The 14,535-nt window shown below is 49.1% G+C and overlaps 1 protein-coding gene across 6 annotated transcripts in view; it reads right to left on the reverse strand.

The window, feature by feature from the left end:
• Ampd3 (adenosine monophosphate deaminase 3) overlaps positions 1 to 14,535 on the reverse strand; it is a 49,059-nt gene that overhangs the window by 19,989 nt on the left and 14,535 nt on the right. For 5 of the 6 annotated variants that reach the window (XM_057778457.1, XM_057778460.1, XM_057778458.1 and 2 more), the window contains exons 3-6: positions 6,711 to 6,915; positions 4,719 to 4,878; positions 2,153 to 2,372; positions 504 to 633 (exon numbers count right to left, since the gene is read on the reverse strand). In XM_057778457.1, coding sequence (XP_057634440.1) covers positions 504 to 633; positions 2,153 to 2,372; positions 4,719 to 4,878; positions 6,711 to 6,915 — 715 coding nt within the window. Of the gene's footprint in view, positions 1 to 503; positions 634 to 2,152; positions 2,373 to 4,718; positions 4,879 to 5,381; positions 5,520 to 6,710; positions 6,916 to 14,535 lie in introns of those variants that run through there. The other variant, XM_057778462.1, reaches the window with a different exon arrangement.

A 14,535-nucleotide genomic window follows, 5' to 3' on the forward strand; every position in this document is an offset into this window, starting at 1 on the left:
CTCCTGAAGAAGGCAGAAGGTGCCAGAGATAACTTGGCTATTCCATGGGTAGAAGAGGGGCAGAGACAGGAACATCTCAGTGATTCACTTTAAGGGTCCTGACTCCAAAGGATGTAAACCCTCCACTTTCTATGTCCAAAGAAGTCTTAACAGGTTTTCCTCTGTGATGACTCTAACCCATTTGCTACCCCCAAACCGCCAGTGCTTAAAACTGTTCTGACCAATTCTTAGACTGTCCTGATGTTGCAGGAAGAGATTTGCACCAACGGAGGCACACAGGGATATAGCATGGTACCGTGGTGGCTGAGGATGCCGTTCACCAGTCTTCCTCCTAATTTGAGCATCTTATCACATCAGGCTCCTCTGAGCCAGAAGGCTGAACCTGACCAAGAAGCCAGGAGACCTGATGCTCACCCAGCTCCAGCAGTAAACAGACTCAGGGCATCAATCCCCAGACCCAGTGTAGGGCCAGGCGAGTGGCTCAAACACTGGCCATGACGTACCTTTCTCACATTATAGAAGTCTCTGTGGGGGTTACTCTTCAATTCCTTGAACTCTGACATCTCGTTTAACATCTCATGAAGGCTGAACTTGGATTCCAGAAAGTTCAGTCGCCGGTGACAATAGGTTTTCCTGCAAGTCAGTGAGAGACAGAGACCACAGTAAGAAGTCATATCAAACATCAGTTTAGCGACCTCCAGAGAGGGTAGTGATCCCTGGGCGGAAAGGTCAGGCTCTGAGAGGATGGAGGAGGAGAGCTAAGATGCTTCCAGCGTCCCTCAGACCTGCCCAGCATGCCTGTGCCATTTTGCCTGTGGGACAGCTAAGACATGAGAGGAAAGCATCAAGTCTGGGACCCCATGCAGGTTTCTGTTGTCTTACGTGTTTGGGCAATTAGCGCCTGAATAAGTGTCTGGAGCATAGCTATAGAGAGGGTAACACCCCAGACTGAAGGGCACATGATGAGGCCAGTGTCTGAGCAGCCCCACCATTGTTTCCCTCATCTCACTGCTACCGCCAGACGTCTCCCCTACCCAGCTCAGCTGCCCAGTCACATAGACCTGAACACAATTCACACCTCCCTGTCTCCTCAGCATACCCAAACAGCAGTTGCCTTCATATCTACTGCCCTAGGCCTTCACGGAGAGCAGCTTCGTGGATCTAGAGAGATAGCTCTGTGGTTATGAGCACACATTGTTCTTGCAGAAGACCTGAGTTTGACTCCAAGTATCCAAATCACAACTGCCTGTTACCAGCTCCAGAGGACCTGGGTGCTTCTGACCTCCTCAGATGCAGATATAAACATGTACATATAAATGAATGGCAATGATGACATTTCTAATGCCACCCTACAGCAATGTCATCATCTACATGCAGAGACGAGCCCTGGGGTGAGCACAGGGGTCTCAGGGTGGAAAAGGAAGGATAATGTCACTCTTTTCAGTGTTTGTCCCAAGAAGGTCTCTCGTTGACAGCTTCTCAGACAACAGTTACTGCCCATACCCCTGCCAAGGAAGGCTTTCCAGAAACTGTCCCTTCCTCTGCGGGGTGTTAGTTCCGGCCTCTGCTCGGTGAGGACCAAGAGCCAGCTGCCTACCCTCCTCTGTCCTGCTCCTTTTTCAGAGATTAGACCTTCACCCTTCAGAGCAAAATGCCAAATGCACTCTGGTGGCCCCTCACTTTTCCAAGATTTCTATTCCCAAGGCGCAGACAACTAACCCTTTACCATTCGTTGGTTAGCTCATATCCCTACCGGAAGAGAGCTACCAGCCCTGTCAACTCCACCCAAGCCCTGAAACATGGGTGGGGACATGAAGGGCCCAAGCTCACTGCATGCTACTTTCAAAACCACAGAAAGCCCAAGAGCTGAAGCGACAGTCTTTACTCCTTCCATGCTTGTCCAGGCCTGGGCTGGCAGCTCTCTGCAGTGTTTCCTGGCCCGAGGAGAGGGTGAGGGCTGGTATAAGGGACACAAGTAGCCACTGCACACAGAAGTTTCTGCACGTGTGTATGCAGTAGGGACAGCAATATCAACTCTAAGCCTGTGACTCCCCAAAAATGGAAATCCAAGATAGTTTGCATGCATCAAAGCCAGCTGCTCATTCCCATAGCACCTTCACAATGAAAGGGGGAGTCGGGGTAACTGGCTTACGTGGGGCCATCGGTGATGAGTGCGAGAATATGGCTCATGTCCACGGTATAGGTTTCCAGGTCAGGGTAGGGCAGGCTGTGGGGCTCCTGGCGTTCCAGCATTGTCTGGTTGTCATACACAAAAAGAATGCCTCCCTGCATGCGGACCAGGTATCCCAGGTTGGGGGGCGCATCATCCAGGCAATAAGGGTCTTCTTGGGGCAGTGGGGGAGGGTGGAATTCTGCAAAACAGGATGAGAGATGGTCAAGTGACACTGCCGACCTTGTGCAGTCTGTCGGCTTCCCTGGTCTGTTTGTCTGTGTAACTCTCACCATTGCATGCAATAATTGTCCTTCGCACACTGGGTGTCAGAAGACACACTGATTTGTGTTGTTAGCTGCTATGGTCCAGTCCCTAGATCAACCCTGTCCCAAAGTTGGCACATCAATGTGTGTGCATGCGCATGTGTGTGTGCATGTATGCATGTATGCATGTGTGTGCATGCACACGTGTGTGTACATGTATGCATGTGTGTATGTATGCATTGCGTGTGCATGTATGCATGTGTGTGTGTGCATGCGCACATGTGCATAAGTATATGTTTAGTTTAATTAAAATGGACTTCACATTCTTAGGCTTCCTTGGCCCCCAGGAATGCTTGTTTTATTTTCAGTTTTTAGAATAGACTGCTTTGTGTTCTCCCAGTAAGAGAATGGGCAACACTGGGAATGTCTGAGGGGAATAGTTGTCCCGCTTCCCACACTTTTTTCTGAGTCCAATGCAGACAAGGAATTAGACAGAAGCCATCCTGTCCCCCAAAGAGCAAAAGGAGCAGTGACCAGGCCCTTACTCCTAACCACCCCGCATACCCCTAGCCCCACCCTTCCATCCACCCCATCTCTTCACCCCCAGAAACTGCCTAGGATGGAGTTGCTTGTCCAGCAGGGAGCTGGTTTGAGTGAGCCCAACCAAAGAAGTAAAACCCTTCACTATTTCCCCTTTGCCTCTTTGCATCCTGACTCCTCACCTAAAATACCCCTTGCTTACCCAACAGGATTCTGTGAGGGCCATAAAAGCCAGGAGAGGAAGCTGCTTTATAAGCAGGTGTGCCCTATACAGGACCACAGGGCCTTGCTTATGGTGACTTGACTTAATGATCTTTCTTTTGACTTTAGGATTGTACAGAAGTGTGTCTGTCGGCCAGCAAAATACTCAGTGGGTTACATGGGATATTCAGCACTTTGTTGCTAAGTAGGTTGACGATTTTGCCCAGCTGTAGGTTCACAGAAATGTTCAGGGTATGGTTAACATAAGTTGGATATATTGAATGCATTTTCAATTTAGGACATTTTCAGCTTCTGGTTGGTTTGCTGGGCACACCATCATCAACAGTCGAGAGCATCTGCTTTCTTATTAGCCTCCAAGTTCTCAGACTCCTAATCAGCCATCTCAGCCAGGGAATAAACACAGCAAGTCAGCCAGCACCTTGAAGACCAGCCGCCTGCCAGGCGGGAGGAACCTTGGCAACTGATTGAAAGATGCACCCAGGACTCAGGGCGAGGTGTCCTGCCTCGGACTCCGGAACAGGATGACCCTGAGCTGTGATGGCCACAGAGAAAGCGAACACAGCAGAGCAGGGTGCTGATGGCACATCAGGGACAGGCAGAGGCCAGCCTAAAAACCTCTAGATAGTGCAGGATTGTGTAAGGGGCCTGTGTTAGTTAGAAATGCCTGTGTGAAGTCACAGCCCACCCACCCAGAGACTGTGTCACCTCACCACACTCATGCCCAGAACACAAGGGCATTCTGTCATGTAAAGCACACATCTGATGGTCATTCCCACCTGGCCCCAGAGACAGACAGGGAAATAGCCGTGGGAAGGCTGAGAGTTACCCAGGCCCCTCCCTGTTGGGAATGGATGCTCAACACAGAACTGGGCCAGAAACAGGGACAACCTAGCACCGGTTACCCCTAAGGCAGCCAGGGTACTGGCCTGGAGGTAACACCCAGGCCCTCATATGATCCCTGTCCCTGCATCTCAAGGGTGAGGGCCCCCATGCCCTTGTTTTAGTGTCTTCAGTCCCAGACTCTGCTGCTCCTAGGTCACTCACTACATCAGGAATATACCCCACCCTTTCCCAACCCCCTTCCCTAAATTTGGCAGCATAAATGTGTTTGCCATTTATGGAACATTCTAGATACCAGCTCTGTCCAAAACACTCCACACACACTCACACAATCTCACCCAGGGAGGCAGCTTCGCTGGCATTCCATTATTTTTCAGACCGCAAAACTGAAATTTAGAGGAGTCCTTTGCTCCAGGTCCAAGAAGTTGGCACGATCCAGACACACACACAAGTATGTTTCGCTTCACAGTCTGCTTCCTCTGCCCAGGGGCACATGGGTGCTGTGTCTCATTCCACCCAACCCATCCTGTGCTGACATTTGATTGTACTGTCTTAAACACATCAGGAGCCCCATCCAAAAAAACATCACCAGTAGACAAATTCTCAATCAATAAAAAGCCCCAACCAACTCATGGGTCAGGCCCCCACAAACGGTCCCACTAGCTCTCAAGTCACCATACCTGGAAGACCCTCCTCCAAAGGTACACTTTCCCCCTGCTGAGCCAAGTACTGGGCTGTAGTCCGTGGGAAACGGTGGTAGGCAAGCCGTGCATACTTCTCCCGGATCATCAGGGCCTTGGCCAGGCTCTTGGCTGCCTGTTCATAGTCTTCTACGGTGATCTGCAGCAAGAAGGCATGCGAGAACCGTCTGCCCACAAGCCAGAAAATCCCCAGATCCCCAGATGTTAAAAGCAAAACATCTATGTTCTCAGTCTGCTGCTCTGCCCACCCCAAGCTGTCAGTCAACCTGGCAACCCCTCAACATCACATACTGAGCACTAAGTGTTTCCGTAGGTTTCATTTTGCTTCTCAACTGGGGAAACTGGGCCCAAAAAGAATCCATCACTGCCAGGAGGTTACAAAGTCAAACTTCAGACCCTGGTCTGACTGATCCCCAAAGCCCCAGGAGGCTCTCCTCACACTGGAGATGTGTGAGACCTTTGCCTTTCCAGACTCCATTACCCTAATCACTCAGTGAGGACAAATGTCACCGATGTCTGAATTTGCTTAATGAGCTGCAGATGGACAGGCATGACAGGGGAGGGCAGGGACCCCGGAAGCGGGGCGCGGGGGGGGGGGAGCAGGAAGCTGGAGGGAGTGAGGGATGCTGGGCTTGCACTGACCCTCCTCTGCTTCTCAGTGAGGGAAGCTGGGCCTGGGCCGCCCGTCCTCTGCTTCTCAGCATCACCGGTTTGACCGAAATGTCAATCTACAGACGTCTGTGCACCTGTCATCCAAGACTCTGATATTTGCGTTTCTCCCAGTTGCTTCGGATGCCCTTCAGGGCGAATAATAAAGTGTCATGAGCACAATGCCCTCTGGTCTCCCTTGCCCTGCTGTCATCAGAGGGAAGCCATCAGCATATGTCTGCCTCATTCATTTCACCAAACCTGACTCCTTGCTTTTTAAAGTGGAAGCAGCTCCCTTTCTGTCTCAGATACCCACACACGGGTATCTCCACTCCCCTCTGCACCTTCCACGGGGCAGGACAGCAGATACATGCTGACAAAGCAATGTCCCTACCCGCAGAAGAGCCGAAGGATGCCCCTAACAAGGGGTTCAGGAGGCAGCCAAGGAGATGAGAGAAGGGGCAGGGTTCCTGGGGAGGGACAGCCACTAGCCAAGCTGGTGGGCCCGCCCAATGGCTAGTCCCAGACCTTCTGGGTACCAGGATCAGCAAGGTCATTGTGCCTTTCATAGATTCCTAGCTCTCTAGATATGCATAGGGAAGGAAGGTGAAGAGAGGCAACCGTGCACGCTCCTATGCTCATTCAACATGCATTCAATCCACATCTATGCTCTCGTCCATTACTCTGCCCACATGTGTGAGGTAGACAAGCCCTGGCCAGGAGTTGGCAGAGCAGCAGTCTGGCCAAAAAAGGACTGCATTAGTTCCCATCTAAATTCCCATCCCAAGAAGTCAATACACACGTGGTGCAACTGCACAGTGGAAGGCTATGCACTCATAAAGAAGAACAAAGACGCTCTTTCATAAACTAATAAATCAATACAGTATCATCTCTAATGAATAGGAAAAACATACTCATTTTCTCATCGAGAGCCTCTCTTGCTGGTTGAGGGATTCCTAGCCTGTATTTAAAGATACTGACCTAAGTTTCTTTACTTAGGTAAAGAGCTAATTTTACACAGCTAGCACCAGCACCATCATCACATAGCCTCCCCTAGACACTGGGAATGTTGACGGGTCTAGTTGCACCCTTCTCACAGGGCAGATTTCTGGGCTGGGGAACACACAGAACTAACTGGGAACAGCCACAGCATGGCAGCCTGAAGCCCTTGGCTTTGCACACGAGGGTGGGACAGCTCCCGAAACATGTCCACATGCCAGAGTCTCCACTAAGGCCTTCCTTCTCTTCAGGTTCCTGGGCCCCTTTCCACAACCTCCCAGACACACACACTGGGCCAGGTTTCCGGGGTGGGTATGGTCTTACCCCAGCACAGTAATCTCCGCTGATAGTGACCCTCTGGTACTCAGGCATAGCATAGGGTGTTGGCCCAGGCTTGGAAGCGGCTCCAGGGACCAGAGGGGTTGCAGGAGACATGGTCGGACTGATGGTTGGAGGGCCCTTCCAATCTTGCTGTGTTGGCATCTGCAGGGACAGGGACTGTGACCGGATCATCTTGAAACTCTTCTTTCTAAGAGCCAAGGACACAGGACAGGGGAGACATCAGCTGCGAACAGGGAGAGCCTCAGGAGGCAGGAAACTTCGCTGTTGTCAGCCACAGGTGCTAGGTACCACTAAGAAGCTTCTGGTGGGCTAGGGAGATGCTCAGTCATAAATCACTTGCTGTACATGAGGACCTGGGTTTGGAGCCCTAGCATCCCCATAAGAGCACTGTGGGCATCAGTGACCCAGCACAGGTGGACTGGGGTGGGAGGTGGGGCTCTCCGGTCAGTCGATCCAAGTACAGTAAAGAGATTATCTCAAAAAATAAGGTGGCGCTCAATAAAGAATGATACAACCTCTGACCTCCACACCTGCACCTGCACACACAAGTTTCTGGTTGCTTGTGACTTCCTCTACCCAGCCCTCCAGATACTGCATCTATGGTCACGCATCACTGCTGGGGATGGAGTTGCCGGGACTCATGGCACATGACATTGGGTCAGTGCGACAGGGAACAGACAGAGAGACAGACACAGACCACACTGCTGGGGCTCCAGGACCACAGCGCACGGACATGAGGGTGACACTGGGTCAGAGAGGCATCTCCCAAGGTGCGGACAGCACACTCTCTTCAAATAAGCCAAGCTCTAAGCCCTGACAAACGAAGTCTCCAGGGAGATTGCAGACAGGTTCGCAAAGACACACCATTGTATTTTAGCTACAAATCTGGGCACAGGAGCCAGAAGGGGTGGGAGGAATCAATATGTCCACCTCCTTGGTTAGGGCCCCAAGACAGAGGAGTCCTACGCGAAATCACACACCAAGGCAGCTGCTTTCTCCATCCGTTAGCCAGATGTTTGCCATCCTGGCAGCAGCTGGAGCTGGTCCAGATCTTCATGCTGTCAGAGAGGAATTGACCAGCACCAGTGTGAGGCCTGGACCCTGGACCTCCAGTTCTGGCACTGAAAGATGAACTCTCAAGGCTGGTTTATAATGTTGCAAGTTCATGGTTACTTGTGAGTCTGATTTGTGATGACTTGACTTCCTTTGTTAACAAAATCAGAAATGTTTCAGTTGGCATCACTCCAAGTCCTGGGATCGTCAGGGAGGAAATGACTCAGCACTGGGATAATGCCCGCTGCGTAGCTGGGCTAGCCCTCTGGAACCGTAAGCAGGTCCCCTATTAAACACTTGCTTCTCTAAGCTGTATTGGTCATGGTGTCACCTCACAGCAACAGAAAAGTAACTAAGACATCCCAGTGACAGCGGATGTGAGAGATCTGTCCATCCCAAGTGGGACCATGCTCACCCAGAAGTAGCCAGCTTCCTGCTGGCACCATCCGGGTCTCCTCTCTGCCCAACCTTCCAGAACCCAGTTCACCCCACCTACTTGCCATGAACCTCTCTGACTCTCGCTTGTCTACACTAAGGACCTGTGTTCCCACCTCCCCGAGACAAGGCTGTTTAAAGCTAAGAGATGGAACTGACCCCTTCTCAGGAAGTGCCTCTCCGGGGCTCCCATGGCTGACAAGCCAGGCTGCTTCAGGAACCTCAACTAGAACCCCAGGGAACCCCAGATTTCCTCTGGCCTGCTCTGCCTCACCTGGAACTGAGCCAACATCCTACACCAAGAGAGACAGATGCCAGTGTGGGCCAGTCGGCCACTCCTGGGTGTTAGATGCACCCTGAGCACAGAGGTTTGACTCTGCTCAGCTCATCCCATGAGACTCCAGTTTCTGTGTCATACACACGCCTGTCAATCACTGTTTCGTCTCTACACCAACATCATCCTCCTATGCCTCAGTCTAGCCTGGGGTCTGACCCAATCATGGAGAAGCAATGGGTAACTTCTCAGGTGAGCAACAGGTAAGAAAGATTTTTTAAAAAACAGTCTGGAAGACTGTCTAAGCCAAGAACCTACCAGGCTTCTCCTATAGACTCCCCATTTGGAATGAATACATCTGTCCATTGAGGAAGCCACCAGCTGGTACCTAGAGAGCTCTCCTTGCCCATATTCACTGTGGCCCCAGCTAGACTGTCACACATGGGTGGGGATATGACTCAGTTGATAGAGTACTTCCCTAGAATTTATCAAAGTCCTGAATTTAATCCCCAGTACTACATAAATCAGGCATCACGTCACACACCTATAATCCAGGGGTAAGAATAGAAGGATCAGAGTTAAAGGACATTGTATGATAGTCAGCAAGTTCAAGGACAGCCTGGGCTACATGAGACAGACTGTCATACAAAAATGTCCACAGGCTGAGAGTTCACACTTACAAGTCCAGGACCACCTACTCAAGACTACCATCCTGGAGAGATGCAGGGTGAGGGATGGAATCACCATGGACTACTCACTGAGCTGGCATCTGGGGGTAGAAACGCTATTGTCTACTGCTATATAATACATTGCCACAGACTTGACAACTTGAATCAATGCCCATTTGTGACGCCCCAGTCCTGTTTGTGAGAAGGTGAACTGGGATTGTCAGGGCTCCAAGCTCAGGCCATCAAAGGCCAAAACAGACACGGGCTACATTGGGCTTTCCGGGAAGAATTCTCTTCTAAGATCAGTCCGGTCGTTGGCAGAATTCAATTCTGCATGACCGTGAAGACTGAGATCCCCAGTTCCCTGGGGACTTGGCCAGAGGTCACCTTGGCCCCTGCAGAGCTCACTCTGATCCTTGAGGAGAGCTCTGTCTTCAGTCAGGAAACTCCTGAGCATTCTATGTTCCCAGTCTCTCTGACTTCCCCCTCTGTGCTTAGCCTGGACAAGCGTTGTTTTGACAGCCTTTGCAATTAAATCCAGTCCACTGACAACCTCCCCACCTTCACGTCACGTGATGCCTTTTCTGCAGGCAATCGCAGGAGTAACAGCCTAATGCACGGAGTCTGGAGATCAGAGTGCAACATCGTGGCCGAGAGAGACATTGAAAAAATTCTGCGTATGGGGTGTGGAGAGACGTCCCAAGGATAAAGTGACTGCCACACAAGCGTGAGGACCTAAGTTCAGGTCCCAGTGCCCTCACACAATCCGGGAGTTGGTGAAACATGCCTGTCCCAGCCCTGGGGGCAGAATTAGGTGAATCCTGGGGGTTTGCAAGCCAACTGGTGAGTCTAGGGCCGGTAAGAGCCAGTGTCTAAAAAAAAATAAGGCAGAGAGCCACAAAGGAAGATACCTGACCTCTGGCCTCTACACACACCCACACATGCACACAAGAGTAATTAATTGATTGACTAGTTCTGCCTTCAGTAAACCGTAGACACGTCTACTAGTATCTACACATGTGTGTATGTGGGTGCGCACATATGCCAAATACACACTCTTTCCTCACAAGGCTGTACGAGCCCTACATGTGCCACAGTAACAACAAGTCACACAGAAGCACCAAGACCTTCAACAGACTTAGAGAACCATAAGGTCTCTCGCGGGAAGACTTGAAAGACTATGCACCCAGCCCTTCATTTCTGAAAGATCAACATTCAACGAGCACTTACCAAACACCTGTTCCTGGCTAGGCTGATGCAAGACATAGAAACACCCACAGAGTCAAACAAAGTGTGACCTGTTGTCACTAATATAAGGCACTTCATTGCCAGGGACTTAACTGTCTGTCCACAGCCCACCTGTTATGCCTTGTGTTAGCCTCTAGGGTGCCAGGGTTAGTCAGCTCACTCTGGCACTGCTGGCCTGCTCCTTCCTTCCTCCAGCCACCTGGCAGAAATACCCTGCTCACCAAGGAGCTGTCAGGGTGAGCCACTGTGCAGGCACTGATTCCATACCAGGTCTGAGGCCTGGGCTTGGGAGGAGCTTTATCTTCATGGGCCACAGGGAGCTTCTTGCTGGCCTGGCTCTTAAGACAGTAGGGCAAGCTGGTACGTTATCCCCCAGTACCAGCCTAGTGTCCCCACCTGGGCTACAGCCCTTGGCAGGGGCCATTCATCATGTCCCCATTCCTCCTCTGCCCATTCCGATAGTATCTGATTCACATACTACACCCAAGTCCAGAAGTCTGTCTGCATGGAGGGTCTTCTCACAGCCGTCCAAAGCCTCTGCTCTTGTTCATCCGTCCAAGACCAGCTAGCCAAGTAGAAGAATCAAAGCAAAGTTCTCACCAAGCCCTCTGAAATGCAGTGAAACAAGGGGCCACTCATGACCCCACTTTCTAAACCTCTGAGGTCCTGGGTAATGATAGGTACATCAAACAGAACCCCAGATTCTGTGGGTTTGCTAGGATCACAGAGATGGCCCCGGAAAGTTGGACGAATGTTCATCATGCAATGTGGTCATGTCATTGGATATTTTGAGATCCCAGAGGAGACACCTAATCCAGACTGGGCTTGGGAACAATAGAGCAACAGGGACAGAGGAAGAGAGAGGGGGCTTCTCAGAATGGCAGGCTTTTTGGGTTCATCCCTGCAGCATACCCGTTCATTCCAGTGATCCCTGCACCTCTAGATGGAAAGCAATACTCTAAATCCTGGAGGCAGCAGCCAGCAAAGAATGACTAATAGCACGCTCTGCATGCCATTGAGAGGGGCAGGTTTCTGCACTTCCACAGACTCAGATGCACTGGAGGCACCAGAAAGCTACTTTTTGTCCTCCTTTCCCAGCCTGACCAAGGACAGGCCCCATTTGTCTCAACACTATTCCCCAGCCTCAACACTTTTCCCAGCTGTCTTCTTCCTGAAAGACCCCAGTGGTCAGAGTGAAATAGCCCTTACTGCAACTTATTTATGTATTTACTTTGTAAGTATGTATATGCATGCTCATGTGTATGTATATGTGTGAGGTAGGTATGCACATGCATGTGTGTGTGTGCACATGTGGAGGCCAGAAGTCAACATCAGTTGTCCTCCTTAATGGATCTCCACCTTAGCTTTTGAGACAGAGTCTCTCTCACTGAACCTGGAGAACCAGCAAAGCCGGGGATCCTCCTACCTCTACCCTTGCAGATCTGTGACTGGAGGTGCACACAATCACGTCCACCTTCTTCATATAGGTGCTTAGGGCCAAACTCGGGATTGCCAGCTTAAACAGCAGGCACTTAAAAAGGATGCCATCTCCCCGGGCCCCTTTTACTGCCTTTTATAGTAAATATTACAATCTCTGTTCTTCAGCGTTAAAGCAGATGAATTGGATGTTTCAAATAAAGTGTTGTCAATAACTGTGATCTAAAAATTATGGACTCTGGTTTAGTAAGCTTTATAAGACAAAATAATTTAATGGCACTTCAGCTGCACTATGCTCAATTTATAACAAAATCCCATTTATCGATTTTACTCAAAACATTCTCTGGGAGGCAGCTGTTCTAAAGAGCCAAATGCTTCCCCTAAGCCTGCCCCTTTATGTTCTGACTCTTCAAAAATAATTGTACAAGTGGGGTTAGGGGGAGAGGAGTGGGGGGAGGAGGAGGGAAATGGGAGGCGGGGAGGAGGCAGAAATTGTTTCAACAAAAATAAATAAATAAATAAATAAAAAAGATTAAAAAAATAAATAAAATAATGACAAGAAAAAGTGAACTAAGCATCAAAAAAAATTGTACAAGGAATTCTTCAGTGAAATCCTTAAATCCTGGGCCATTGGTCAGGGCACACAAGACATCACTTGAAATTGTTCCTGTCTGACTCAGGTCATTCTCATGCTATTCAGTCATGATTTTAGCAACATTGTGTCCCTAGACTTCCAGGTGTCCAGTCCTTGTATCCGTTTTCAGAATCACTGTCTCCTCCCTCCCTGCCGAGTACCAAACAAAACAGTAACAAATGCCGGGAGATGCTCCCAGCACCATGCTGGCTTATCACGTGTATTAGTTCATTTCATTTGTTTAATTCTCCTTTGATCATATTCCTGTCACAAACCAAAAGACAGGCTCAGGCCACTAAAATCCACATTCTTAATTTTCTTATTCAAATCTTCCATGGTACTGAAAAGCAAGACATGCTTATTAGAACATGTTCTAAAATAAGAAGAGAGAGGAGGTGGGAGGATCTAAAAGGTGGCAGGCCAAGGGCATCAGGTTTCTTCTGGGAATGATCTCTAAGTTCAAAGCCTGGACATGGTGGTTCATATCTGTAATCCCTGTACTCAAAAGGCTGAGACAGAAGGACCATAGACCAAGGGCAGTGTGGGTCTCATAGCAAGACACCCCTCTCTCATTTATTCATATATACAATATATATATTGTATATTGTACATATATATGTTGTATATTGTATGTATGTATATATATACACACTATATATATACAAACTATATATATATATATATATATATATATATTGTTTGTGCATACATGCACACACACATAATTAAAGCTAGGCTTTGCTGTGTGCACCTAATTCCAGCAGGGAATGCTGGGGCAGGCTGAGGTAGGAGGATTGTCATGAATTTGAAGTCAGCCTGGGCTGCATAACCAAACCAACCAGGGATTCAGAGCAAAGCCCTGTCTCAAATAAACAAAGCTAATTCATTAAATTAAGTGTAAATAATAATAATAATAATAATATATTCTCAAACTGATCACAATACTGGTGACATTAGAGTAAATACACCCAAACCCAGTGAATTACAGATTGAACGGCACATGCGTGATCTCAGGACAGCTGTAAAAGAGAAGGAGGGAAAGGCAGAAAGAGAAAGAGGAGAGATGGAAGCACTCTCCCCGCACACAGGTTGCTCAGACATTTCCCATGTCGTCCTCAAACTTGGCTGAGTTCCAGTACACGCATTAGTAGGATGTGAACTCTGCTAGTGTTGGGGTCAGGTGAGGTTAAGAATAAAATTCTTGTCAGCACTTTAGCCAGTACTGGGTCAAAGACGTCTAGAATCTGACCAAGTTGTTTATTGTTTTTACACATTTAAACACAGTAAAACTGGGGGAAAGGTCTCCTGGTGACAGTTATCACAACAAAGCTTCAGGATGCCTACATTGGAAGTCCCTGGCAAAGAACGTCCCTGTAGCAAACACCTGTGACCTTTAGCATAAGAGTAAGTTCTACTAGGGAAAAAGACAACATCTCCGGAGTAAATTGGGAGTGTGGGGTCAGGGAGAGGGTAGAAGGGAGAGGGGAGCAAGGAAGCAGAGTGGAGAAAAATGTATATATAGCTCGATAAAAACATTAAAAAAGAAAAAAATCCAAAAAAAGAAAAAAAGAAAAGACTGAGTTTTACTGACAGAGAAACAGTGCTCTGGCATCCGGGCAGGGAGGAAGGGTTTAAAGACGGGTTCTATTAATTGAGAATGAAGAGTACCTGGGGACTCTTTCGTAAGGATGAGTTAGTTCTATTTATTGAGAGACACAGTTCCAGACTAGGGTCTAAACAGTGCTCAGGATTTGGGGGATTCGGGAAGGCTGGCTCCGTAGAATAGCAAAAGATCACCAGGTTGTTAGACAACATCCACTCAGCCTTCTGGGTGAACAGGCACCCGTCATTTTCTTTCCTTGAAGAAAAAAGTCTGCTTGTTTAACAATTCTGGTTTTTTTTTCCTAAGGCTTTCTGTAAGCTGTGCCTTCTACATGCTAGGAAACACGTGTGAGTGCCTCAAAGGGATCAACGACCTTCTGGCAAGTCCGGAGCCCTCCAGGCTGGGTTCGCCTCCTAACTTGACCTTCAAAGGCAACCCACCCTCCCTCCTTTAGA

The sequence above is a fragment of the Chionomys nivalis genome, chromosome 8 (assembly GCF_950005125.1).
Source record: "Chionomys nivalis chromosome 8, mChiNiv1.1, whole genome shotgun sequence".
Classification (NCBI taxonomy): Eukaryota; Metazoa; Chordata; class Mammalia; order Rodentia; family Cricetidae; genus Chionomys; species Chionomys nivalis.